The sequence below is a fragment of the Ictalurus furcatus genome, chromosome 7 (assembly GCF_023375685.1).
Source record: "Ictalurus furcatus strain D&B chromosome 7, Billie_1.0, whole genome shotgun sequence".
Taxonomy (NCBI): Eukaryota; Metazoa; Chordata; class Actinopteri; order Siluriformes; family Ictaluridae; genus Ictalurus; species Ictalurus furcatus.
The window spans coordinates 19,942,082-19,966,708 of record NC_071261.1 but is presented as its reverse complement, the minus strand read 5'-3'; the positions used below and the strand labels follow the sequence as shown (position 1 = coordinate 19,966,708).

Sequence of the window (24,627 nt, the reverse complement as noted above, 5' to 3'; positions counted from 1 at the left end):
CATGGATTTGATGTGTTCACTGAGTAACCACAAAAAAGTTATTTCAAATTGGCTGTATGTGGATACGCATAAGCATATCTATATTGACTAAATCTATGGTATATAAAGCCTAACAAACATATAAACAACAACAAAAATAAAAAACGTTCAACTTAGTTTATTACATACCGGGAAGATTCTACATTTAAAACATCAACATATGTGGCTGTTTTGTTTTGTTTTTTTCCTTTGGAAAACTATTTTGTTCGTAGTTTTGCTTAAGCAACAATACCAGTAATGTGCAGTAGCAGGTTTAATCCACGGGTAGGCGCAACAGGTGCACTGATGAAAATGATGAGACTGAATCCTAGTAGCGTTGAACTACAGAGTTAACGATTTTAAAAAGTTTCCCAGAACTATCAGGAGTAAACTCTGCTGCTTAACGTTACTGTGTGAAGGGAAATGAATATCTCTATTGTTTAAATGATAGTTTACCGTTATTCATTCTCCTTTTGCCAGCTACTGGCTTTAAAAATAAGTGTGCTTCAGGGGCAAAATGCTGAGAATTAAATAAATTTCTTAACGCAATTATCACATTTATTTATTTATACCAATTAGCCTACTATTATTATAGGGTGTGGAGTGGAAGACATGTCTGTCAGCTTTCACCAAACGTGTCTTCTTTTCCCATGTAGTCAATTTACACTCCCCCCTTGTAGATGCTGTCATGTTTAGTATCAGTGTATGAATGTATGTATGAGTGACTTCACATGACTTCAGACGTCCACATCTGTTTTTCACTTGTTAAGTGTGGCATATCCTAAATTTCCTCCTGTTTAAGCCCATTAGGTGTGTCATGTTCTCGGAGAAAGCAGAAGTCTATCAGCTGATCAGCCTCCAGTGGCTGCACCTTCAAAACATCATCCTGAGAGGGAGGGAGTGAGAGAGCTGACAGGACAGCAGCACATGCTCCAAAGCTGACTCCACGCTTTCATTAAATTCTCAAAATGGCTTTTAAACCTCTGTTATTCTTCTTAGCCAGCGTGAATGACAAGTAAAGAGCGGAAACAAGCAGTGCTGAATCACCGAAGAGCCAAGAGCCTGCAGCAGCCTTGCCGTGCCGTTATTCAAGGTAGGCTAACGTTACCATGGAAATCACCAGAGCCATGTTCTTTTAAAATAAAAATCCGACACGAGAAACGAGTACAGTGAAGGCTACTAGGCTAAACCTAGGACTAAACCTAGGACTAAACCTTCTCCTTTTCACCGATTTATGATGATTATATAAACTTGAAGGACATAATAGATTCGTACGCACAGGTTATGAGGAAGATAAGGATAATCTAGGGGTTAGTCAATGGAAAATATCGACTGACAATGTAAACAAGTCAAAGACTTCATCACTAAGTATCTGGGTATTTTACTCTTCACCTATAGCATAGACTTCATTTATATTCCTTATACCCCTGTCTAACAAGTCATATTTTTGATTTACATTTTTATTAAGCTATGTTTTGGTACAGAATGCATTTTTAAATTGCTTATCCTGTTTTACACCTGGTTTTTATAAGAGCTTGTCGGTGTTGCTGGACCTTGCCCTCACTCGGGTCTATAAGACATCCGGAAGCAGCAGTTCTCACTCCTTTTCCTAGAGGCCTTACCTGTTCACCTCCTGCTGTGTAATGCATTTCTTTCTTCCTTTCTTTCCTGATATGTTTTAACATACCTACAAAACAGGATAACTCTGCATCAAATTGGAACATTACTTTCAATCAGAAATGATATTTATTATTGATATAGGCTATATTTATACAGTATATATGCTGCAATTAAAAAAAAAATAAATTTTCACAACCAGGAACAATGTCATAAATCACAGCAATAGATTAGGTTTTTTTGTTTTGTTTTGTTTTGTTTTTACTACCGGGCCCTTCACGAGTCCATCTTTCAATATATCTTGTAGTAGCAATTTCTCTGCATTACCACAGTGTTCACTGTATATTCTCAGTTTCCTTCAGGTTAAAGGAATAATCTCTGTGTGTTTATTACATGTTATTCACTAATTCTTCACTGCATTAGGGTTTATGTAATGATATGAAATCATGAAATCATTCTTGGGAAACCATGTGTATAAACTGCTTAGGAAGTCATTGTCAGCAGCTTATGTAGCAATGTTTAACCAAATTTCAATGAATGGTCCACTTTTTAATTAAGTCTACTGCTGTCTATTATGTTTAAAAAAACAAAAACTAATTATACTCAAAATACTCAAATTTTGTGTGTGGTGACTGTTTACAAGGTCAGTGATACAGGCTACATGTATGTGATATATTGTCTGTGAATCTATGTAAACCTGGCAGTGAAATTTGTCAGCTTTCAGAAAAATATTTTCTGTCTTCGCACGTGTGTGTGTGTGTGTGTGTAAGAGAGAGAGAGAAAGGGCGAGAGAGAGAAAGCGAGAGAGAGAGAGAGAGAGAGAACCAGAAACAAATCAGTTTGATCCCATAATAAGATAGATAAACCTGTTAATCATGATTTAACTTGATTTGTCACAATTGATCTGCTCCTCTTCACTGATGATAAATACCCTAACAGACCGAGCAATGTGTTTAACCTGTCATACAGTGTAACTGCACTGAAGAGTAGATGTTTTTCTGTCTTTCCTTTAGCATCTCTCTCTGAGCCCATTTGTTTACTCACTGGGAAAAAAGCCATTTAGCCAAGCCACTAATGGCTCCCTAATAGCTATCTGCAAGATCAAATAACAAATGTGCCTGTGGACCAAGGCCTTCATTGTAAGATTTTGTGTGTGTATGCATGTGTGTGTCTTGTGAATACTAAACATAATTTATCTCCCCCTCAGATGTCGCCTCAAGACGGATAACTTGGACATAGTCTGACTTTATTAAAACATTTGAATTTTTAAAAATAGACTGACAGCCAGTCTGTCCACTCAGCATCTCAGTCATCCTCCTTTACGATCTCATGACAAAATGGCCACCTATAGTCCTGCCTCGACACAAGAATCTTCTCCAGAGGTAACCAATGGCAACCTGAAGGAAAATGGTTCTCAGGAATCAATGAAACTAAAGAAAGAGATCTCCCTGATCAATGGTGTCTGCCTAATTGTGGGGAACATGATTGGTTCAGGCATCTTCGTCTCACCTAAGGGTGTGCTGATTTATAGCGCTTCCTATGGCTTATCATTGGTAGTGTGGACAATTGGTGGAATTTTCTCAGTATTTGGTGCTTTGTGCTATGCCGAGCTGGGAACCACCATTACCAAGTCTGGAGCCAGTTATGCCTACATCCTGGAGGCCTTTGGAGGTTTTATGGCCTTCATTCGTCTATGGACATCACTCCTCATCATCGAGCCCACCAGCCAGGCTGTGATAGCTATTACTTTTTCCAACTATATGGTGCAGCCAATCTTCCCTACATGTATTGCACCTTATTTGGCTAATCGCTTGTTAGCTGCAGCCTGCATATGTAAGTAGACACACTGTGTGTATGTGTTTGTTCCCATGTGTGCTGGTGTCTGTCTGTATGTATTCCAAGCAGAATAAGATGAGTCTGAGAGTTCAGGAGTTTCTAGTCTTTTTGGGTCACTATAATCACTTGACATTTGGTGACCCCTTGGAGGAATTTAAGGAATCTAGGAAATCTAAAATCAGTGGTCTCATTAGCTAGGATTACGAAACGTTGTATGCCTCTGTCTTTCAGTGCATTTGTTTTGGTCCTTGTACATACTGTATGCGGCTAAGTCATTTTTATCCAGCAGTGGTTAGAAGCTTGTGAGTGCAAATCCTGGCACAGTCAAACTGCCATTACTGGGCCCTTGGTCAATGCCTTTAACCTTCATCTGCTCAGATGAATTGTAAGTTGCTTTGGATGAAAAAACATCTGCCCATGAGTAAAGGGTGTAAATGTATATGTGTCTATGGTCTTGAAAGTCAGAATGGTTTTGAGAAGAGGAAGAATACTTACACAAAAGGGTAGTGAAAAAAACATTTTGATTGATCAGCCCAATGGAGAGGCTCACTGTGGGAGAATGAGAAAGAGGAACAGAAGAACTAAGGGAGACTCGACAAAGCTTTTTTTTATGTGTGTTTTTAGTCAGTGAGACAGACAGGAGTGTAAAACCAGCTCACCTGACAGAATATATGCATACTGCACCCAAAGTAGGTAATTATGACTAAAATGAAAGCGAGTGATGCTAGTATTTGGATATTACAAGATGTGGACAGGAAGACAGGAAGTTAAATGAGCATGCAAGTGGAAAGGATAAAAGGAGGGAAGGAATTACATCATGTACATTTTACTTCAGCTGACAGCAGACAAATGACTCACTTTCCAAAACTCACATGATTCCCACTCATATAACATTGAATGTCATTTCATTAATAAAGACTGGTAGCGCTTCTGTCCAATTTTTCGAAATATTTTTATGGTTATGTTTGAATCATTGAACAGTACTGAGGACAGAAGTTGTGACCTTTTTTTTACTGGCAGAAGTACAGAACAGCCTGTACAGAACAGCCTCTGATATGGGATCTCAGGAGAACGTCAGTGTTTGTGTAACCATCCAGTATTTATCTTAATTGAAACATGTTTTAGATGAAAAAGTGACTAAAGCTTAGTCAAAGTTTACCTTTAAACAACATTAGTTTAGATCAGGTCAACTCTGTCTCACTCGCTCACACACACACACACACACACACACACACACACACACACACACACACACAGATAAGAGGTTGTTTTAAGGATGTGAATGTGCTGATAGTTGGAAGGTAAAGTCCTCCACATTAAGACTCTGACCCTTGCTTTAATGATAGCTCAGCATAGATGAAAGAGGGAAAGGAAATTAGAGAGCGCAAAACAAAGTGGAGCTATCACTAGCATTTTTCTGTGCTCTCTCTCTCTCTCTCTCTCACACACACACACACACACACACACACACACACAGAGTCAGAACCAGATTTCACTTACAAGGGCACAGTTCAGATTAAAACATTACTTATTATTGCTCAATTTAGCTCTTGATGATGAAAATTCATTAACGTACAAGCAGCAGGTCAGCTAATTAGCTGTTGTTGAATAAGCCTGTATCAGAAATGGAAATGGAGGCTGTAGTACGTATATCTTTGTGTGAATCATGCCTAATTAAACAGTAAAACTATACATTAGTCAATGTGATTGACTCTTTAGATGGACCTTTTGCATGCACTTATGGGAATAAACACTGATAACAGTAAATGGAGATAAGATGTTACATAGAAATAACAGATAGGGTGGAGTTTTATCTTGAAGGATAGAAGGAAGGTTCCCCTCCCTACTGTGTGTGTGTGTGTGTGTGAGAGAGAGAGAGAGAAAGAGAGAGAGAGAGAGAGAGAGAGAGATCAGCAGGCCAGGTCTCTTCCTTTTATAAATATCCAACAAAAAAGGACAGATGTGCAAAAATTTGTTTTTGCATTTTAGGGCCAAATATTGAATTTTTTAGGGCTGCCAAAAAGCCAGTAGACACTGAATGGGGAAAAACAGTGTGAAGTGAGCCAGTCAGTCAAAATCAAAGTTAAGTGATAATACCTGTCTGTTAAAATACAAGATATCCTACTTGGTATATCTATGTAGTTTTATGTACCCATGAAAAAAAAAACAACATCCACCACAACAACACGTGCACTCACAGGAATTCTCTGTCTTTGTAAACGCTGTGCTAACCATTTTTTCACTCACTAAAAAACCAGCAGGATTGCTGATGTCAGTGGGTCCACTTCCTTAGCCCAAGCAGACTGCCTTACAAAAAATACATACTCAAGCACACCACACACACCACACAAAACAAATCTGTATGTATTAGCCCCATGGTCACTATTCTAACACCAGGGAAAAGATAGACATGGTGTCAGACAAAGCTTTATGACACTAACTTTTTTAAAGATTATATACATGGATCAAAAAAGACAAAAAATGAAAAGTGACATATGAAAATTAATAAATGGAAATACTATTAAATGATTGCACTTGAAATAAAATTCGAATCCTTGAAAGAATATTAAAAAAATTAATGGAAAAATATTAACATTAATATTGGTAGATTATACAGTTAGACAAATTATAATTTTATCATTCTTACAGTGTAATTTATGTCCATGTAGTACATCTATATATATATATATATATATATATATATATATATAGAGAGAGAGAGAGAGAGATGAATTTCTATTTATTTCAATTCAAATGTATTTTTGAAGTTCTTGTAAAACATCTGTATAGTAAGCATTTACACCAGCTATTTCTTTGCTGTTCTAAATGATATATATTACATATTTGAGTGTAAGAGTAATAAATGTGAAAATAATCTTCAGGTTTGCTGACCTTTGTGAACTGTGCCTATGTGAAGTGGGGGACTCGTGTACAGGACTTTTTCACCTATGCTAAAGTCATCGCTCTCATTGCTGTTATCATCACAGGCCTTGTCAAGATATTCCAGGGTAGGGAAATTATCCTCTCATTATTTACTTTCATTATTAACTGCACACATTAGAGATAATTTGTTACTGTGTGTTGTCTGTGTTTATTTCAGGTTACACACAGAATTTCGAGGGCCTGTTTGAAGGCTCGTCCCAGGACCCTGGTGATGTGGCTCTGGCTCTGTACTCAGCTCTGTTCTCTTACTCGGGCTGGGACACCCTCAACTTCGTCACTGAGGAGATTAAAAACCCTGAGAGGTGAGGAGAATTTTACACTATACACAAATATACTTTACGCTGTCAGGTCTTCATAAATTAGTTAAAAGACAGAAATGTATAAACTGTCCCATGCGTCCAGAAATGAGCAATGATAAAATGATGGTTTAGATCAAAAAAGTCTTTTGAATGAAATTTATTCACTGGTTTAAAATCTTGCTAGCAAGAGAACTGTGAACACACAACACTAACTGTAAAGGAGGATATAGATGAGATTGTGATATATAAGAAAAGGTACAGAAAGAGGGGATGTGCCACCCTCCTTCAGTGGTTAGCTGACAGAGCACGAAATAAACAGCAGGCATGTGACAATCTGCTGATCATATGCTCTTGCCAGGGTTCCTAAGTTAGTCATTTGATCTGAGGTCCTCTTTAAATTAATGTACCCGTTCACGCACAAAATGGGTTCATTAGCCAAGCTGGGTGAATTATGCTACCAGGTCAGTATTTCAGATACTTGAAGTGAGTCAAACTTGGACTTGGAAAGCCGGTCCTAAGTCCTCCTGAAAGGGTTATAGCTACGTTTTTATTTGTATCCGGTAGATGGCACTGAAACCATACCAACACCATCTGTTGCCCCCTGGTGGGCAAATTTGTGTAATACAGGAACCTGCCACTGTCCATTGCCATCTCCATGCCCATCGTCACAGTGATCTATATCTTGACCAATGTGGCCTACTATACTGTTCTACCAATCCCTGCTATTCTGGACAGTGATGCTGTAGCTGTGGTGAGTGCTTCCATTGGAACTGCCACACTCAGAGATTAACAGTATAATATAATGCAGTGATTCTCAACTGGTTAGTCATAAGCAGGTAGGGAGTGTGTCAAGGGTATAGACTTCTTCCTATTTATAAAGTCAGACTCTAGTTATGATTATGATTATGATTAGTTTATGATATTTATCCAGGGTAGGCTCTGGATTCACCACAACCCTGACCAGTGTAAAGCAGTTAGAGATGATGAATGAATTAATTTATTAATATTGCATGTTAACAGCATTTTAGTCCTTGTTGCACCTTGTTGCAATTTTAGTATATTAGCTTATAGCCCATTACTGCACTATTCATTTTTTGCTAAATCAATTAGAAGTGAATTAGAACAACTTATCACAACATAATGATAATGGACGTAGAGCAGTTGAGAACCGCTGACACAATTATTGATGTGGAAAAAATGTGCAGAATATCACCAACTGGTCAATTTATATTTCTAGACATTTGCAGATCAAGTATTTGGGATATTTAACTGGACAATCCCCCTCGCTGTCGCATTGTCCTGCTTTGGAGGATTAAATGCATCTATCTTGGCTGCCTCAAGGTTAGTAATGTGCAAATGCATCTCTGTATGATAATCATGTATTGTGGCATTATCATCATGTGCCATTGTGTCTGATGTTTCATGTGCATATTATTCTCTAGGCTGTTCTTCGTGGGCTCCAGAGAGGGCCACCTGCCCGACTACCTGTGCATGATTCACGTTAGCCGTTTCACCCCCATCCCCGCCCTGCTCTTCAATGTCAGTCTCTCTTAAACACCACTGTCTTACTGTGTATGAGTGTTTAAAGTGAACAGAGCAAGGATGGGAATGAGAGAGTTTGTGTCTGCATGTGCCTAGCAATTAATGCATCCTCATACACAACTCACAATATGCCACAGTTTGTCTGCCCATTATTCTCTGTCTACTTTCTTCTTGATTTTATTCTGGTTACAGGTCCTACTATCCAGTTATATTATCTGTAAGGAGACTACTATAGACAAGGCACATGTGAATCTATGTGCATTTGAGTAACAGCTTTGTGATGTGTTGTGCTGTCTAACAGGGTGCCATGGCTCTAGTGTATCTGTGTGTGGAGGACATCTTTAGGCTCATCAACTACTACAGCTTCAGCTACTGGTTCTTCGTTGGTCTGTCCATCCTGGGTCAGCTGTACCTGCGCTGGAAACAGCCAGACAGACCACGCCCACTGAAGGTATGCATACACCATCTGACCTTGTTATCTTCCTATAGATTTTGCTGTTATACCACTGTTGAATTCTTGAATCTGATTGTGTTGATTAATTTTCTATAGCAACAGCACGAAGAGTAGTGCCAGTTGTAATTCAAATGATAGGTTTATCAGTCCCTCCAGGATTTTGTGATCGTAGAAATTTGTGCAAAATCAAGGAAACTCTGCAGTATTCGCAGGAGTTTGCAATTTTTCAAAATTTCTGCAGATTTCCCACAGATTTGGGCCAAGACATGCCGTGAAACATCATCACAACATACATTCAGCCAAAGCCCCCTTTGATTAATGTGCGCTAAACATGAGTACAGCAAAAAGGTCTCATTTATCCACAAACACTGCTGTGAAAGACAGTGTAAAACAATTTCATGCAATTGCAATTTTGCAAATTCAAGTAGTTGAAAACTCTCCAAATTGCATCGCAGAATTTTGGAAAACACCGCAGCAAAATCCAGCATTGTTGGCCACAACAACCACAAAAGAAACTATGTAAATTCCTGTATGGACTGGTTTATACTAATGTGCTTACTCTAATACGATATGTTCTCTATAGTAACTAATTCACAGAGATTTGCATTGTGCATACTTAGGTTTAATGTACGACTAATAATGTATTAAAAAATGTATTTAACAAATTAAATCATAAAATGAAACAATCTAAATCTCTTAGAATTTAAATCTGGCTTGTGTCAGCGCTTTGTAATAGTTAGAGGTAAAGCTGTTCCTTTCAGTTTTTTACCATGGGAAAGCGTTTGGCCTAATTAACTTCAAGACATAGAAAAAAGAGTGAGGCTGGTGGGGAAATGACTGTTTATAGTTTGTATACCATTAGCTAATTTTAGCAGATGTTAAATGAAATGTTAAATGATACTATAAACAGTTAATAATTCATAATTAAGAAAACTGAAATCATTAGGAAATTGCTGTGGTCTTAAGAGGGACAAAACACTTTGGGAAGTGCAGTTATAAGGAACTTTCAGGCTGCACACCGCACCACTGCTGAGGATTTTCCTATAATTGCACCTCTTGTGGTGTTTTATTCCGTACTTATGATATGTCCAGTACTTATTTCGCTTTCGTAAATAAAACCAAACTAACACATTTGCAGAATGAGATGTTAGACCCGTCACGTTCTCTCCCTCACTTTCACAGCTCAGTATTGTCTACCCGATTGTTTTCTGCCTTTGCACCATCTTCCTTGTGGTGGTCCCACTCTACAGTGACACCATCAACTCTTTGATTGGCATCGCAATCGCCCTATCAGGCGTCCCTGTCTACTTTCTGTGCTGCTATACACCAGCTTCCCGTAGACCAATGTGGCTTCGCAAATTCATTGGTGAGACTCACATTACATAACTGCTGTATTTATCACTAAAACGGGTTATTCTGTTAAATAATTACAATTTTCACCTGAACTTATGCTTCTTTCTTATTTTCAGCGTCATCCGGCTTGTTGATTCAGAAGGTTTGCTTTTGTGTGCTTACTGAGATGGACACTGATGAAGGAAAAATGCAGTAGAATGGACTGATAGACTGGCTATACAGTACAGAGATTTCCCCATGATGTATTTAAAATGATTGACACACAACTCCCAGTAGGTCATTTGACTGATGTAACAAGCTCTTTGGGTACGGTTTTATGCAGATACCTGAATGACCATTCTTGAAAACATACACATTTCTTGTGGGAAAAATAAGATGTTCATGTCCTACAGCAAATAGTTGATGTTGACTTGTATATTCCCACTTGTTTTCAAGTTCTCAGGATTTTTCAGTCCATTACATTTTAATACAAGCGTGCCCAGGTTTAGGATCCATGTCCTAAATGTAGAACACAAGGCTCCAATACTCACAGCCCACAGAAATTATTTCGTCCAGCCAGTTGTTAGACATCTCTGGTTTTATACTTGAAAGCGGTAGTAAATGAACCCAAAAAGAGACCGCTAGAACAATAGCAATGATAACACTACAATTATACAGTGAAGTTCACAACATTGTGTGAAACAAGATTATGATTGTTTCAGTGTCCATAGATATTGATCATATTCTTTACAGTTGTTAATATATTGATATGTTCAGAGTACCACCAAAGATTTGATTATGATCATAAAGTTGTCAAAGATTTTAACAGAACAAAACATAATGCACTGTTACCTGAAGGGCTAAAGTGGAAAATGTAAGTGGGCAAATTTTCCTTAAGGGAAGCTAAAGGTATTGTGAGAATTGGAATAGATTTATTATTATTATGTACTTTTACATTAGACAAAATGTCCCAAATGGACTATGACCGTTCATGATTTGACACTTAAACCAAAACAATTAAACCAGAGCCCTTAACATGCTTGATGAAGTTTAATCACTGATTCATGGACCATTGAATGTTGCATTGCTGATTGAGATTCTCTTCAACATTCCCAAAATCCGAATTCAAAATTATTTTGTATGATTTGGAAAAAGATGACTAGAATCTTGGATCAGTTTTAACACATGCAAGTCTCATTTTATTTCTATTATCCTCTTGCATACACATCATGTTCACTCTCTGCCCACCAAGAGCCTATACGCAGGAACTGCCTAACACATGCACTATTACAAATCTATGTTCAACCAACTTGAATATTAGAAATTTATTTTCAAAAAGAATTTGAAAATAATTTATAATCAAAGTAATGATAAAAACTATTTTGGCAACCCTACAGGTTATTTTGGGGCTCCCTTAATGGAATATGAAATACTACCTATATTATATTTTCCTAGTTTGTCCATTAAAATATGTGCCAACAGTGTACGTATTGGATTATTTTGGTCAGTTGTTCAAGCAGCAGTATTCTTATGTGAAACAGAGCTAAAAAGAAACTGAGTAAAACATATATAATAATTGATTATGTAAAAATGCAAAGACTGCCATTATAATAAGATTTGTATTGAAGCTTCAAATTTATTTACACCATATTTATGTGCAATGGATTTTAAATAAACGATCTCCTAATTATTGTCTCTGTGTGTCAGTTTTAAGTGACTTTTACAGAAAAAAACCCCAAAACAACAACCAGCTGTTTCTCAGTCAGTTTCCTCTTTAATGAGTTAACATTTAGAGTGATCACTTTACACTCAATAGTTACCCTCCTGAATAAAATATATACAAACTTAGTTAAAAACTATTTAGAAGCTAGTTTTCAACCAATCGTTTCCTCCCAAGGCCTCTTCTTCCTACCCCTTTGCTCTACTTGTTTGGGCCTGGACGAATTTTCTGTTGACATGGGTGCAGATGGCTGCTGCAGGGGATTTTGGGTAAAGGTCTGCCTCAGTGGACCTAAAAGAGGAATTATAAATATGAAAATTTGAAAAACATGTATAAACACACACACACACACACACACACATCATATAAAAGGCTCACCTTTAGCTGCAATGTCAAGGTGGTCCTTAATCCTCCTCTCTCTCTCCTGTAGCTGATGGGCCAGTTGGGCGTTCTTCCACCCTACGACACATACACTAATATGAGAAACACAGCACATGCACTACACCATCAGCGGTTATATGAATAGAGATAAACAGCTACTTAAAATCAAACCAACATAATCTGACAAAGCAATATTGATTTCATGTTTGTAATGCTCACAGGTGAGATGTTTTTTTACACTACTGGACCTTTATTAAGCAATATTAAGGCTTCCCATAGAATGTTTATCATAGCAAGTTGAATACATTTGGCTACTAGTTTTAATTACACTACATTGCTAGATAACTTGGGTAATGGTTTTAACTAGTGCTTGAAGTGGGAAAAAAGTGACAGTACTCCCCTTATTCACATGTTGGTGCGTGTATCGGCTAATAATTAAGCATTACATTCTGAATTTCTACAGGGAATAAAAGATACTAGGAGATATCGCTGATGTTCGCAACATACAACACCAATTCCAAACAGTTGGGACACTGTAAAATGTAAATAAAAACAGAATGCAATGATTTGCAAATCTCATAAACCCATATGTTATTCATAATAGAACATAGAAAACATATCAAATGTTTAAACTGAGGAAATGTACCATTTAACAGAAAAAATAAGGTAATTTTGAATTTGATGGCTGTAACACGTCTCCAAAAAGTTGGGATGGGGGCAACAAAAGGCTGGAAAGTAAGTGTTACAAGTTGGAGGTTAATTGGCAACAGGTCAGTAACATGATTGGGTATAAAAAGAGTATCTTAGAGAGGCAAAGTCTATCAGAAGTAAAGATAGCCTAACTCAGTGTTGGCTATCATGCAATAGCTTTTATTATTATTTTTTTTTATTACATGATTGTAATACTTAGCTTAGAATTAACTAGCATATTAAAGTCAAATAACTACTGTTGGAGAGGTAATATTAGTTCAACTAACTTGCTTAGTACTGAGTTTAGGTGGCTGGCTAGCTGTAGGACTTGGTAATTAAACAGTTTTTTTTTTGCACTAAGTAGCCGAATACATCAAAATAAGGTTAAAGAGGAAGGTGTATAACCTAAGTAAAATGATGAGGAACAAAAAAAAAAAAACAATTAAGGAGAGAGAAATAGAAGGATGACCGTATGAAACAAACACATTCAATAGCACATGTCCATGCTGTACCTTTCCTGACACTCTCAACAAAACCCTCACTGGGAGGCAGCGCTGTGGGGGCATGAGTGATGCGTGCTGGGATACTAAGCTTCTCTCTCACTACTGGATGCCTCAGCAGGGCTACCTGACCCAGCGAAAAGAGATTTGATGTCATCCAGTATGTAAACACTGCCTGGAAAAAAAACACACACAGACGGAGTTACACCTACAGGAGACGACAGTGCATGTTACTGAAGGATAAAATGGAGAGACGGAAAAAGAAGCGAGAGTCTCACTGTAGGGAAGTTAATGGTCATCGGCAAGATGATAAACGGCATAATTCTGAAGACAGTCTTCATTGCTCTCAGGTTGGGGTTGTCTACACCAGACTCTGCTCCCAACTAAAAAGTTGGGAAATTGATTCAGAGGAGGCACACATGAACTTAACATATAGAAATCAGCTATACAACCATGCAAAAATAATAAGAACAGCTGGCTGTACCTCCAGGATGGCAAACATGGTCCCTGTGACAGCAAGGGGAAGGATGTAATACGGATCTGCTGCAGTTAAATCTGCAAACCACCACATTCCACCAGTCTGCATGCTGGGCACAGGGGCATATGCCATCTTACGCAAGGCAATGAAGAATGAAATAAAAACTGGTGCCTGAAAAGAAAAAGATAATAGCATTTAAAAAAGATAAATACCATATGAGTTTGTCATGGCGTGACATTTACAGTAAGCACTTGGGATTCTATACTGACCTGCACCAAAGGGACCAGGAACCCACGGAGAGGATTAACATCGTGCTTCTTCTGGAACAACATCATGTCTGAATATGCCTTTGAGACTGAAGGAAGAAATAAAAAAAAAAAATACAATTTTTGAAAGTAATACAAAATCAAAGGCTAGTTTCTACATTCATATGAATAAAAACTGTCAGAAATTATGTAATATACTGGTAACTAGAAAAAAAGATGTCAGAAACTGTTGATGCTCCTGATTCGTGTACTCATCTAACACTCTCAAGACTAATAAACTTAAGTGATGAATAAAGTGTAGCAGGAGGTACAAAGGGAGACATTAAAAGAAGTGTAAAAACAGAACAGGCTATACAGTGGTAGAAACCTATCAGATACTGACATTCAAACTTGTTGCCACTCTGCTTGGCCTCATTCATGCGATTGGTGAGCTTGGTCATCTCTGGCAGGACATTGTTCAGCTTAGCTGCCTCTCGTTGACCCTTTACGATGACTGGGAACACTGCACAACGGGCTATGATAGTACCTGCGCACGAGACATACCAACACCCAATCAAACAGAAATACTTCTCTTCAAATGACTATAAGTGCTTACTCAATACCAAAATAGTCATTAGCTACGCTGCAATTTAGAGAAATACATTTTATATAAAAGGTTCAGACTTGTCCCTAAATCAACACCCTGTGTTAGAAAGAAATTAAGTATGGAAATAACAAAAATCTGTATCCTTAATATTTATTCAGCCAGAAAAGCTGCATAAATACATTCATTTTAGGTTCCTATAAAAAAACCCTCACCTACAACAATAGCACCCCACCAGGGCAGTCCAATGTTGACATGCATGAATTCCAACAAATTCTGAATCAGGCCTACAGGTGTATAGCTGCCTAGACCCAATTCTGCCAGGCTGAGCTCTGCTCCTGCCCCCTGCAGGACATCCATTGCCAGGACAGGGGCTTCAGTCGCTTCTGTGATCGGCTGTGTGATTATTGGAGTCAGATCAGGAGCAATAACTGATTCTGAAGCAGATAAAGGAGCAGCTACTGGAACAGATTCTGAAGCAAGTATGTGAGCAGATTCTGCAGCAGTTTCTGGAGCAGATACTAAAGCAGATTCTGAAGCAGTTTCTGGAGCAGATAACGGGATATCTGCTGTTGAACTGGTAGCAAGTACTGTTCCATCTGTTGTCTGAAAGCAAGTATAAAATAAAAAGCAAGTATTAACATTTCAGAAAAACTTGAAAACCAGAGCAAAATAAATCAAAAGAAATGTCAGTGTTTGTTTATTGCGGTTTAGGTCTGGATCTTCATATTTCAACAAGGTCAAAGTGTCTGACCAACACACCTGCGAGCTATTCTGTCGGACTGCCACGGCACTGAACAAGTATAACCGTCCATGATTATGACGTCCCAGCAGAGCCTGAACAAAAGAACCTTCACTTCCTCTGCTCGTGCGAAAATGCGATCTGTGCAAAACATACTGACAGAGGGGTGAGGGGGATAAAAGTAAACAGGGTGTTAATGCTGGCAATGTGGGGCATATGACATAACTGAACACACAAAAACTACAACACTGAAGAATACTAACCACAGAACTTTATACTATGATTAGAAGCCTTTACTAAACCAGAAACAAAATTGCATTACCAAATAAGTGTACACAAATATAACATGACCCTCCAACAGTGTGTAAGTGCTTTTTTAAAAATTATTTTTCATCTCATCTAATACTACACCTATACAACTACACAAGTACTGTCTCATAAACTGAGGATGAAGGTTAAACGGCAGGTTCTCCTGTTTACTCACTTCAATAAGAAATGTAGGCTAATGGACTGCATGCACAGCCTGTGAGAAAAAAATACTATACTGATTAACTTTATAGAAAGGCCAGCGATGTTTCGGAGGTGGAAAATGATTTATAAAATCACTTTTATGATTATTGATAGCGGAATGTGAATTGCAGGCCAGTTTCCCAGGTTTCCAAAGGTTAATATATTTTTCATCTGGTAGATAGGTAGGTAGATAGATAGATAGATAGATAGATAGAGAGAGAGAGAGAGAGAGAGAGAGTGAGATGAATGTGATTATCTGTCTATCATTAATAACAATCTTTTGATATGATTTTGGTGGAAACTCAGCCTAGATTAGTCAAAAATGTGCAACGAACATTAGGATTAGACATGTCCTATTAAAGCGTCCAAGATAAGAGTAATAGACCATATTTACTTAGCTGGTAAATAATTAACATACCTATTTATCACTATTTAAATATCTATCACTATTGTTAAGTGAATGTTACACCTGATGCACAACTGGTCGTGTATAAAACACACACACACACATTTGAAATGCTTTCTCTTGCATAAATATTTACATCTTTAACAACCTTTAACTGAGCTAGACTGCACGTTAGCTATAGCTAATATATCTAAAAGGGGGCATCAAGTTGTCAAAATAACTTCGATAAAGCTTAATAATATATTTTGTATAAATATACGAGCTACGTACACGGTAGCAACCAACCAGGATTTAATGTGCGTGTGGCTAGTTAAGAGTGCTAGACTACGGCTGAAATACAACCAACTCTCCTTACATATATAGCGCACTACCCACAGTGTGGAAGCCATTATGTCCTCCTACCCTACGTAGTGCACTTATGTAGGGAGAAGAGAATCTTTTGGGATCCTGCCGATGACTTTGAGACGAGCTAGCTACACATGAACATCACCAAAACCTATCAAATAAAAAACACACACAAAACACGAACTGCAAATAATCATATAACCAAAATAACAAACCCCGTTCCGTGTCCATGCAGCGGGGAATGTGGAAATACTGGCTGTAGCCGTTTGTTTAATGAAACAAGTCTTTAGACGACTAGGGACCACTTTGCCACTGAGCGCAGCCATATTGGAAGGAAAGATGAAATCTCGGACGGCGAGCACGAGAGGACAAATTCCGTTTAAAGATTTGCGTTTTGCACGGAAGGGAAGAGCCGGCCGTCGTCCTCAGATATACTGTCACTGCTGTCAGCTCAAAGGTGTAAAATAGCGATATTATAATCCTGATATCTAATAGGGATATATACTACTGTCGTATTTTCGAAGTAGTCGAAAGGGTTGAAATTAAAACTTCTGCCACAAAAATGTTAAAAGCGAAGGAAGAGGACAGAGACACAGAAGATGCTGCACCTATACAACATTTCCGTAACCTAAGTAAGTTTGCTATCAGTTTACTCAGTAGTTTGGCTACTTGGTATCCTAATCTTCGATTAACAAACATAATTGCAAATATGCTACATATTCAATTAGAAATGAATAATTATACAGTTACAGTACACATACACACAAAAGCAAAAGTGAAAGTTAATGTCTCCCTGTCAAAATAAACAACTTCCTTAGTATACACTCTTATAAAAATGGTTCTTCAAGTGACCCTTTAAGGATTCCCAAAGAAAAACTTGCTTAAACCTTTTTTATTTGTAAGAGTATACTTAACTTCCTTTACCTTAAATACAGTTGACTGAATCACATGTTTGTGTTACATATGGTTACAAATTTGGACACCAACTATGTCGTTCCTCATCGTTTTTTGTTGCTTAACAACCCCCCCAAACACATTTGTAAAATTATTTCCCAAATAATGCAGGACTCTCAAGTGGTGGACAGAACAAAAAGTCTGATGTCTTGCCTAGACAAACTGGTGAGTGGCCTTTACACACAATGAATATAAGCACAAACAGGTGGCCTTCACTGTGCTATACACAAAATGACCAACTCAAATAATTTTTTTTCATAAGGTGTTTTGTTCTGTGGTCATCAGATGCCACCAGATTACTTGATTTCATGGTGCAAGTACTATCTAATGCAGGTATGTCTGTTTAGATTTCTTGAATGTGAAGCTAGCCAATACTTGACTACATTTAGGTCCTATATACATTGCATATATTCATTTAGCAGGCCTTTCACATTATTATATGTGTTATATATATGTTTATTATAATATTTAAATTTGTCTTGCTATATTTTAGGAGAAGACTGAATTCACTTGTCCAAGACTTGATGAGTACAAGAAGGGCATATGTGGCACAAAATTCTCTTATCAGGACTTGTGCAATACAGTTTCATTAACTTCCTCGCTGAAGGAATTCTTTGAAGAGAGACTTGGGGAGCTAACTGCAGCAAGCTACTGTGAATTTAAAGCTGTAAGAATCCTGTTTGTCTACTCTACTAAATATCACTTAAAATATTTCTATGAAATAAGTGTGGAGTGAAAAGGTCGGTAATGACAGAGTAAAGCAAATCAGATCAATTTTCTTTACAGTTTATGCTCATAGTTTGTTTTTGTTTGTTTGTTTTTCTTCTAATGAACATCATTTATCTGTAATTAAACTAAATCAGTGTCCAGGATGCGAGTCGTATATGGAGAGAGCTGATCAGGAGAACCTGTGTGTCCACTGTACCGTATGCACTGCCAGGATGGGACGCTCCTATGAGTTCTGCTGGGACTGCAGGAGGAAATGGAAAGGAGCAGTGCAAAATACTGTGCACTGTGGCTACAGTGACTGCAGAGAGACAGAGGTATCACTGCCCAAATATTGAAGACTTTGACCGATGTATAATCTGAACAAACTCTACATTAGGATTTCTACGAAATTGATAACTCATGCTAAAATAAAAGATATATTATTATGAAGGTGGTTCATAAGTAAAATATTCTACATGTAATTAGAAACAGCTTTCTATTTTAATATTTTCAGACTTTGCAAACAAAGAGAGATTTGCTAAAGTTGTGTCAGCCTGCATTCAAGCAACGCAAGCTTCAGACAGAACAGGTGCTTTTCAACTCGTTACTGATGAACCATGAAGTATACATTAATGTGTGTAATACAATCACAATACTCACTATGTAAGCATTTGCTTTTTTTCACCCAGATCTATTCAACAAAGGAGAAATCCAGTGACAGAAAGCGACTGGCTATGATCATCAACAATGTTGAATTCACAGTAAGGGAGTATAATCGGAATGGAGCAGAGAAGGATGAAGAGAATATGAAGACTTTGCTTGAGGCCTTGGGTTATGATGTAATCATACTGAATGACCTGTCTGCAGAGGTATGTTTATAAAATACAGTGAGGGAAAGAAGTATTTGATCCCCTGCTGATTTTGTACGTTTGCCCACTGACAAAGAAATGATCAGTCTATAATTTTAATGGTAGGTTTATTTGAACAGTGAAAGACAGAATAACAACAAGAAAATCCAGAAAAACGCATGTCAAAAATGTTATAAATTGATTTGCATTTTAATGAGGGAAATAAGTATTTGACCCCCTCTCAATCAGAAAGATTTCTGGCTCCCAGGTGTCTTTTATACAGGTAACGAGCTGAGATTAGGAGCACACTCTTAAAGGGAGTGCTCCTAATCTCAGCTTGTTACCTGTATAAAAGACACCTGTCCACAGAAGCAATCAATCAATCAGATTCCAAACTCTCCACCATGGCCAAGACCAAAGAGCTCTCCAAGGATGTAGGGATAAGATTGTAGACCTACACAAGTCTGGAATGGGCTACAAGACCATTGCCAAGCAGCTTGGTGAGAAGGTGACAACAGTTGGTGCGATTATTCGCAAATGGAAGAAACACAAAAGAACTGTCAATCTCCCTCGGCCTGGGGCTCCATGCAAGATCTCACCTCGTGGAGTTGCAATGATCATGAGAACAGTGAGGAATCAGCCCAGAACTACACGGGAGGATCTTGTCAATGATCTCAAGGCAGCTGGGACCATAGTCACCAAGAAAACAATTGGTAACACATTACGCCGTGAAGGACTGAAATCCTGCAGCGCCCGCAAGGTCCCCCTGCTCAAGAAAGCACATATACATGCCCGTCTGAAGTTTGCCAATGAACATCTGAATGATTCAGAGGACAACTGGGTGAAAGTGTTGTGGTCAGATGAGACCAAAATGGAGCTCTTTGGCATCAACTCAACTCGCCGTGTTTGGAGGAGAGAATGACCCCAAGAACACCATCCCCACCGTCAAACATGGAGGTGGAAATATTATGCTTTGGGGGTGTTTTTCTGCTAAGGGGACAGGACAACTTCACCGCATCAAAGGGACGATGGACGGGGCCATGTACCGTCAAATCATGGGTGAGAACCTCCTTCCCTCAGCCAGGGCATTGAAAATGGGTCGTGGATGGGTATTCCAGCATGACAGTGACCCAAAACACACGGCCAAGGCAACAAAGGAGTGGCTCAAGAAGAAGCACATTAAGGTCCTGGAGTGGCCTAGCCAGTCTCCAGACCTTAATCCCATAGAAAATCTGTGGAGGGAGCTGAAGGTTCGAGTTGCCAAACATCAGCCTCGAAACCTTAATGACTTGGAGAAGATCTGCAAAGAGGAGTGGGACAAAATCCCTCCTGAGATGTGTGCAAACCCGGTGGCCAACTACAAGAAACGTCTGACCTCTGTGATTGCCAACAAGAGTTTTGCCACCAAGTACTAAGTCATGCTTTGCAGAGGGGTCAAATACACATTTCCCTCATTAAAATGCAAATCAATTTATAACATTTTTGACATGCGTTTTTCTGGATTTTTTTGTTGTTATTCTGTCTCTTACTGTTCAAATAAATCTACCATTAAAATTGTAGAATGATCATTTCTTTGTCAGTGGGCAAACGTACAAAATCAGTAGGGGATCAAATACTTTTTTCCCTCACTGTATATAGATGATTAATGAACCATGTATTCTCCTCCCAATAACTGCATTATTGCAAGGAATAAGACACAATTTGGCATACTATTAAAGGAAACTAATCAACAAAGGGTTGATTTTCCTATAACAGCACTCCTGTAACAGTACGTCCAGTCGTGTTTTATTATTCTTGTACTGCAGCAATTTGTCAGTGATTACATTATTTTTTAGTAATTAGAGAACAACACATGTTCTGATGTTGTATCAGTTTATAGTTACATTTAATAAAATGTCAATTAAAACAAGTAGTTAACTCTTATATTATAACAGCTATAAACAGTTATTTCCTCATCAGCATCTTTTTTATACTCTCAACAATAAGGCAAAAAATGCGTCTTGTCACTGAGAAACTGTGAAGCCCTCTGTCCTAAAGACCTCCCTGTGTCAGAAAACTTAAAGTTACAGCTTTACCTCTGGCTGTAACAAAGCACCCCGTTTATTGCCATTACCACCCTGGTGTGTAGTATTTTTGTATAACAGCACCACCCTTTGAGTGTTTATTCCTTACCAATCAGAATAGAGAATTCAGTAGCACTGTGGTATGTGTATTATAACTCTGAGCATTTACATGTCTGTTTTATGGAACATCACAGGGGATGGAGGCTGCCTTGAGAGACTTCTCACAACACAATGAACACAAAAATTCAGACAGCACATTTTTTATCATGATGTCCCATGGTGGACCTAATGGCATTTATGGCATTCATTTTGATGAAAAAGAGGATGACATTTTCCCTGTGGACAAAATCTTCTACTACCTCAGCTCTGAGAACTGCCCCGGACTAACAGACAAGCCAAAAATCATTCTGATTCAGGCATGCAGAGGAGGTACAGGAACTTAAAGAATCACAACACCATTCAGAATACAGAGTTACATCATTTAAAATACTTTGTGCTTTAATATTTAAATTGATGTTGATTGAAATCATTAGTGGATGTGGCATTGGATAGAACTGACACTGATAAACATTTTCCAGATAAAGAAGGCCATGTGTGGGTATTTGATGGTGTAAAGTCCAATAAAGGAACAAAACAACACCGTGAAAAAGATTTTGCGTGCTTAAGATCATGCACACCAGGTTTTCCACACTGTCACTGCCATTCTGTCTTTTTTAGAGAGGGGCTTCCTTCAAATTTAGAGAGCTCAAACATACAGTATGTGTAGCGTTTACATGAAAATATTAACATAGATCTTCATTACAGACACTGTATCCATCAGGAATCCTGACTCTGGCACAATATTCTTCAAGATCCTTGTGGAAATATTCAATGAACACTCTCATGAGAACGACATAGTGGAATTGTTTACAAAGGTATGTTTGTAATAACCTAAACAACAAATGATGACTGTTACATAAAGCACATAGTAACATTTCCAATGATCTGTTTCCCAATATAGATTCTTCACAGGTTTGAAAAAAAAGCAAAGGAAGGTGAAATTCCTTATCAAATGCCATGTATGGACAGAACCACGCTTGTTAAGAAATTCTACCTGTTTCCTGGACTTTGACAAGAGCTCAGGTTGCTGTCACTTCCTCAGGAATTTATTTAGTCTTTGTTAAATAAGAGTACAATAAAGTTTATTTAGAATTGAAGTAACAGACCCTTATGTATAGAACTGTACACACCAAATCAATGCAGATGAAATGAAACTATTAATATTGTTTTATACTTCACAAATCTGTACCTATTTCATTAAAGAAAAGTATTTCTATATATTTAGCATCCAAGATAAATTAATAAGATACTGTGATGTATACTCCAGCTAAGTACAGGAAGACCAATCAGAGGGTTGTGTTCCTTCTTCATGTGTTCTATCATGCAGAAAATCTTTCTGCCAGTATTGTTCACTTTCACATGAATAAACTGTTTTTATTTTTAAATTTTTTTTTTTTTACAATGTGTTGTTACACTGGATTAATATTCTTACAGTAAATGGTAAATCTACAATGGTCTGAGGTTGCAGAAGGGTGAAGAAAAAAAGCAGTAAGTAATTTCAGGACATTAAATCTATAAACATAATTTTTACTGACTGTTCACAAGATTCACAAGTATTACTCTTTATTTTTCTTTCTCTCCTATATAAGTATATATAAACAGATTTAATGTAAATTAGGCCAGAGGTGAAGGGAAAATTAGACACTTTCAGAGTGGTCACAGTCAGTGTTGAATCAAACACAGTCAGTCATCTTTTATGCACACATCAAGTGTATGCATCAAGTGTATGCACACATATATGTATGTATATATATGTATATATGTATGTATGTGTATATATATATGTATGTACATATATACATATATGCATATATGTATATATATAATATATGTATATGTGTGTATATACGTGTGTATATATGTATGTATATATGTATATATGTGTGTATATATAGGTGTATATATGTATGTATATATGTATATACATATATATACATATATACATACATATATACACATACACATACATATACACCTATATATATATACATACACACATATATATTTGTGTATATATGTGTATGTGTGTGTATATATATATATATGTATATATGTATATACATATATATACACATATATATACATACATATATACATATATACATATATACACATACATATGTATATATATATGTATATATGTGTGTATATATGTGTGTATATATATGTATATACATATATACACATATATATATACACATACACATGCATATGTATATATATGTATATGTATGTGTATATATGTGTATATATGTATGTATATATGTATATATGTATATACATACATATATACACATATATATACACATACACATATATATGTATATATATATGTGTATGTGTTTATGTATGTATATATGTATATGTGTGTCTATGTATATATGTATGTACATATGTATATATATTTATATACATATATACACATATATATACACATACACATGCATATGTGTACATGTATGTATGTGTGTGTGTGTGTGTGTGTGTGTGTGTATAAATAACCTAACCTATAATCTGTATAGATAGATAGATCAATTTTTTTGTACTTTTTTAAAATTATATTTCATAACTTTTATGATTTTTTAAAAATAACTGTTATGACTTTTATAAAACTATGTAGTATGGATAGACAGGTATGGAACATGAATGATCATAAATGTTTCTGAACACAAACTACTTTGAACAAGAGAACTAGGTTGTAATAACATGTACTATTTTACATGTAAAACATGTTGTATTACATTCGTCTTGGGTTCTATAAACATTCACATATGAATGATGTAAACTGGGAGGAAGGGCGCGTCTCGTTATGCATGACACTGTTAAATCTCCGGCTCTCCGACACTCACTGAACAGAGCAGACGCAGAGAGACGTGTGAGTGCAGCGGGAAAGAAAGACCTCGCGCTTTCAGGACAGTACTGGAGACAAGTTGCTAAGGTTTGTACAAAAAGTCGTTAGATTTTGCAACAACAACGAAAAAAGTCGCTAAAGGGGTCTGAAAAGTCACTAAGTTGGCAACACTGGTCTGCACTGACAGATAGATAAAAGGCAGGCCGAGTTTGTTAATTTATACACATTCTACTTGAAAAGCAATAAAATACACCGAGTAAACAAATGATGCACTGTCTTGTGTTTTTTTCTTGAAAACAATTTGCGCCCCCCTTCCGATCTCTCCCCCCTGCCTGAGAACCACTTGCCTATATAATAAATAATAATAATAACAATAACAAGAGGAAGAAAAAGAATATTCTTCTTTTTATATTATATTATATTATATTATATCCGTTGTATA

The 24,627-nt window shown here is 37.2% G+C and overlaps 3 protein-coding genes across 5 annotated transcripts; 2 read left to right on the top strand and 1 right to left on the bottom strand.

Moving 5' to 3' along the window:
• Positions 1-484: 484 nt before the first annotated feature.
• slc7a7 (solute carrier family 7 member 7) lies at positions 485-11,736 on the top strand. Its single transcript, XM_053629204.1, has 10 exons — positions 485-1,111; positions 2,843-3,468; positions 6,354-6,479; positions 6,572-6,716; positions 7,341-7,464; positions 7,951-8,054; positions 8,156-8,252; positions 8,557-8,706; positions 9,892-10,075; positions 10,179-11,736. Exons 2-10 carry the CDS (start codon positions 2,973-2,975, stop codon positions 10,256-10,258), a joined length of 1,506 nt encoding a protein of 501 aa, XP_053485179.1. The 5' UTR covers positions 485-1,111; positions 2,843-2,972; the 3' UTR covers positions 10,259-11,736.
• Positions 11,737-11,793: 57 nt separating this feature from the next.
• oxa1l (OXA1L mitochondrial inner membrane protein) lies at positions 11,794-17,008 on the bottom strand. Its single transcript, XM_053629203.1, has 10 exons — positions 16,878-17,008; positions 15,422-15,556; positions 14,875-15,265; positions 14,459-14,602; positions 14,080-14,165; positions 13,817-13,981; positions 13,611-13,715; positions 13,345-13,507; positions 12,140-12,220; positions 11,794-12,052 (listed from the first exon to the last, which is right to left on the bottom strand). Exons 1-10 carry the CDS (start codon positions 16,986-16,988, stop codon positions 11,916-11,918), a joined length of 1,518 nt encoding a protein of 505 aa, XP_053485178.1. The 5' UTR covers positions 16,989-17,008; the 3' UTR covers positions 11,794-11,915.
• Positions 17,009-17,054: 46 nt separating this feature from the next.
• On the top strand, positions 17,055-23,073 carry casp23 (caspase 23, apoptosis-related cysteine peptidase). Of its 3 annotated transcripts, none has more exons than XM_053629207.1 (11): positions 17,055-17,294; positions 17,728-17,781; positions 17,902-17,949; positions 18,110-18,283; positions 18,480-18,659; positions 18,839-18,913; positions 19,014-19,193; positions 21,430-21,664; positions 21,814-21,915; positions 22,040-22,149; positions 22,236-23,073. In XM_053629207.1, the coding sequence occupies exons 2-11, from the start codon at positions 17,761-17,763 to the stop codon at positions 22,344-22,346; spliced, it is 1,236 nt and encodes a 411-aa protein (XP_053485182.1). In that variant the 5' UTR covers positions 17,055-17,294; positions 17,728-17,760; the 3' UTR covers positions 22,347-23,073. The 3 variants fall into 3 exon arrangements, with proteins under 3 accessions (XP_053485182.1, XP_053485180.1, XP_053485181.1); XM_053629205.1 differs by having other exon boundaries at positions 17,879-17,949; XM_053629206.1 differs by lacking the exon at positions 21,814-21,915 and having other exon boundaries at positions 17,879-17,949.
• Positions 23,074-24,627: the final 1,554 nt, after the last annotated feature.

Excerpts from the sequence above, each read along its gene's own strand:
- slc7a7 (XM_053629204.1), top strand. The coding sequence starts at position 2,973 with ATGGCCACCTATAGTCCTGCCTCGACACAAGAATCTTCTCCAGAGGTA. Across the intron at positions 3,469-6,353 it reads GTTAGCTGCAGCCTGCATAT|GTTTGCTGACCTTTGTGAAC; the intron begins GTAAGTAGACAC and ends AATAATCTTCAG. Across the intron at positions 7,465-7,950 it reads ACAGTGATGCTGTAGCTGTG|ACATTTGCAGATCAAGTATT; the intron begins GTGAGTGCTTCC and ends TTATATTTCTAG.
- casp23 (XM_053629205.1), top strand. The coding sequence starts at position 17,225 with ATGTTAAAAGCGAAGGAAGAGGACAGAGACACAGAAGATGCTGCACCT. Across the intron at positions 17,782-17,878 it reads TGTCTTGCCTAGACAAACTG|GTGTTTTGTTCTGTGGTCAT; the intron begins GTGAGTGGCCTT and ends TTTTTTCATAAG. Across the intron at positions 17,950-18,109 it reads GCAAGTACTATCTAATGCAG|GAGAAGACTGAATTCACTTG; the intron begins GTATGTCTGTTT and ends GCTATATTTTAG.
- oxa1l (XM_053629203.1), bottom strand. The coding sequence starts at position 16,988 with ATGGCTGCGCTCAGTGGCAAAGTGGTCCCTAGTCGTCTAAAGACTTGT. Across the intron at positions 15,266-15,421 it reads TCCGACAGAATAGCTCGCAG|ACAACAGATGGAACAGTACT; the intron begins GTGTGTTGGTCA and ends ACTTGCTTTCAG. Across the intron at positions 14,166-14,458 it reads GAGTGGCAACAAGTTTGAAT|TCTCAAAGGCATATTCAGAC; the intron begins GTCAGTATCTGA and ends TTCTTCCTTCAG.